This window comes from Etheostoma cragini, chromosome 12 (assembly GCF_013103735.1).
Source record: "Etheostoma cragini isolate CJK2018 chromosome 12, CSU_Ecrag_1.0, whole genome shotgun sequence".
Classification (NCBI taxonomy): domain Eukaryota; kingdom Metazoa; phylum Chordata; class Actinopteri; order Perciformes; family Percidae; genus Etheostoma; species Etheostoma cragini.
In genome coordinates, this window is record NC_048418.1 from 131,530 (window position 1) to 133,222 (window position 1,693).

At 41.8% G+C, this 1,693-nt stretch overlaps 1 protein-coding gene and 1 long non-coding RNA gene across 2 annotated transcripts in view; one reads left to right on the forward strand and one right to left on the reverse strand.

The window, feature by feature from the left end:
* The first annotated feature begins 556 nt into the window (after positions 1-556).
* LOC117954301 lies at positions 557-1,103 on the forward strand. Its single transcript, XR_004658792.1, has 4 exons — positions 557-642; positions 829-871; positions 902-944; positions 1,087-1,103. It is a non-coding gene; the product is annotated as an uncharacterized LOC117954301 (long non-coding RNA).
* Positions 1,104-1,437: 334 nt separating this feature from the next.
* LOC117953889 (AFG3-like protein 2) overlaps positions 1,438-1,693 on the reverse strand; it is a 1,738-nt gene continuing 1,482 nt past the window's right edge. The window contains exon 5 of the mRNA XM_034887314.1: positions 1,438-1,608. Within this exon, the coding sequence (XP_034743205.1) occupies positions 1,438-1,608 (171 nt within the window). The remainder of the gene's footprint in view (positions 1,609-1,693) is intronic.

The window sequence follows — 1,693 nt, forward strand, 5'->3', positions numbered from 1 at the left end:
TCACCTGCAGGACAGGGACAGACACAACGGACACAGTTACAACTCTACATGGACCCTATCACCTGCAGGACAGGGACAGACACAATGGACACAGTTACAACTCTACATGGACCCTGACACCTGAAGACAGCCACAACTGGACCCTGACACCTGAGGACAGAGACAACTGGACCCTGACACCTGAGGACAGGGGACATACCTTCTCCACCTCGTCCTTGCGGTCCAGCAGCAGCTGGTGGGTCCTGCGGTGCGCCTCGCTGATCAGGACCCGGACCTCGCTGTCGATGAGACTCGCCGTGGCCTCGCTGTACGGCTTCTCCAGGACCACCTCGCCCTGCCGCGGCAGGTCAAAGGACACCTGGCCCACCTTCGCATTCATCCCAAACTGGACGATCTGCAGAGACAAGAGACACAGAGACATACACAGAGAGACACACACACACACACACACACACACACAGACACACACACACACACACACACAGGGACAGACACAAACACCGACAGACACAGACACAGAGGTACGGTCGCAGAGACGTGTTTACAGCGGTATGAAGTGTTATAAAAGGTAATAGATGTGTAATAGATGTGTTATAAAGTGTAATAGATGTGTTATAAAGTGTAATAGATGTGTTATAAAAGGTAATAAAGTGTAACAGATGTGTTATAAAGTGTAATAGATGTGTTATAAAATGTAATAGATGTGTTATAAAAGGTAATAAAGTGTAATAGATGTGTTATAAAATGTAATAGATGTGTTATAAAAGGTAATAAAGTGTAACAGATGTGTTATAAAGTGTAATAGATGTGTTATAAAAGGTAATAAAGTGTAATAGATGTGTTATAAAGTGTAATAGATGTGTTATAAAAGGTAATAAAGTGTAACAGATGTGTTATAAAGTGTAATAGATGTGTTATAAAGTGTAATAGATGTGTTATAAAAGGTAATAAAGTGTAATAGATGTGTTATACAATGTAATAGATGTGCAATGGATGTGTTGTAAAGTAATAGATTTGTTTTAAAGGGTAAGAAAGTGTAATAGATTTGTTTTAAAGTGTAATAAAGTGCAAAAGATGGTTATAAAGTGTAATAGATGTGTTATAATTGTCCACTTTTAAATCATTGCTGAAGACTTATTTATTTGAACTAGCGTTTGGCTCAGGGGAGCAGTCTTGATGAATGTTTTGTTCTATTTTCTTAGCATTTGTTATTTATTGTGTCTTCTATTGTATCCGTTTCATTTCATTTTATTTTGTGTGCTTTTTACTGTAAAGTACTTTGGTAGGCATCTGCCTTGGAAATGTGCTATATAAATAAATATGACATTGACATTATAAAGTGTAATAAAGTGCAATAGATAAGTTATAAAGTGTAATAAAGTGCAATAGATAAGTTATAAAGTGTAATTAAGTGCAAGAGATTGTGTAACAGACGTGTTATAATGGTACCTGGGCGTAGGCGCTCTGAGTGACCTTGCGCAGGTCGTCCTGGGCGCCCGTGGTGATGCGTCCGAAGAAGATCTCCTCGGCGACGCGGCCTCCCAGCGTCATGCACATGCGGTCCAGCAGCTGCTCGGCCGTGTACAGGAACTGCTCCCGGGGCAGATACTGAGCATAGCCCAGCCCCTTACCCCGGGGGATGATGGACACCTGCACACACACACACACACACACACACACACACACACACACA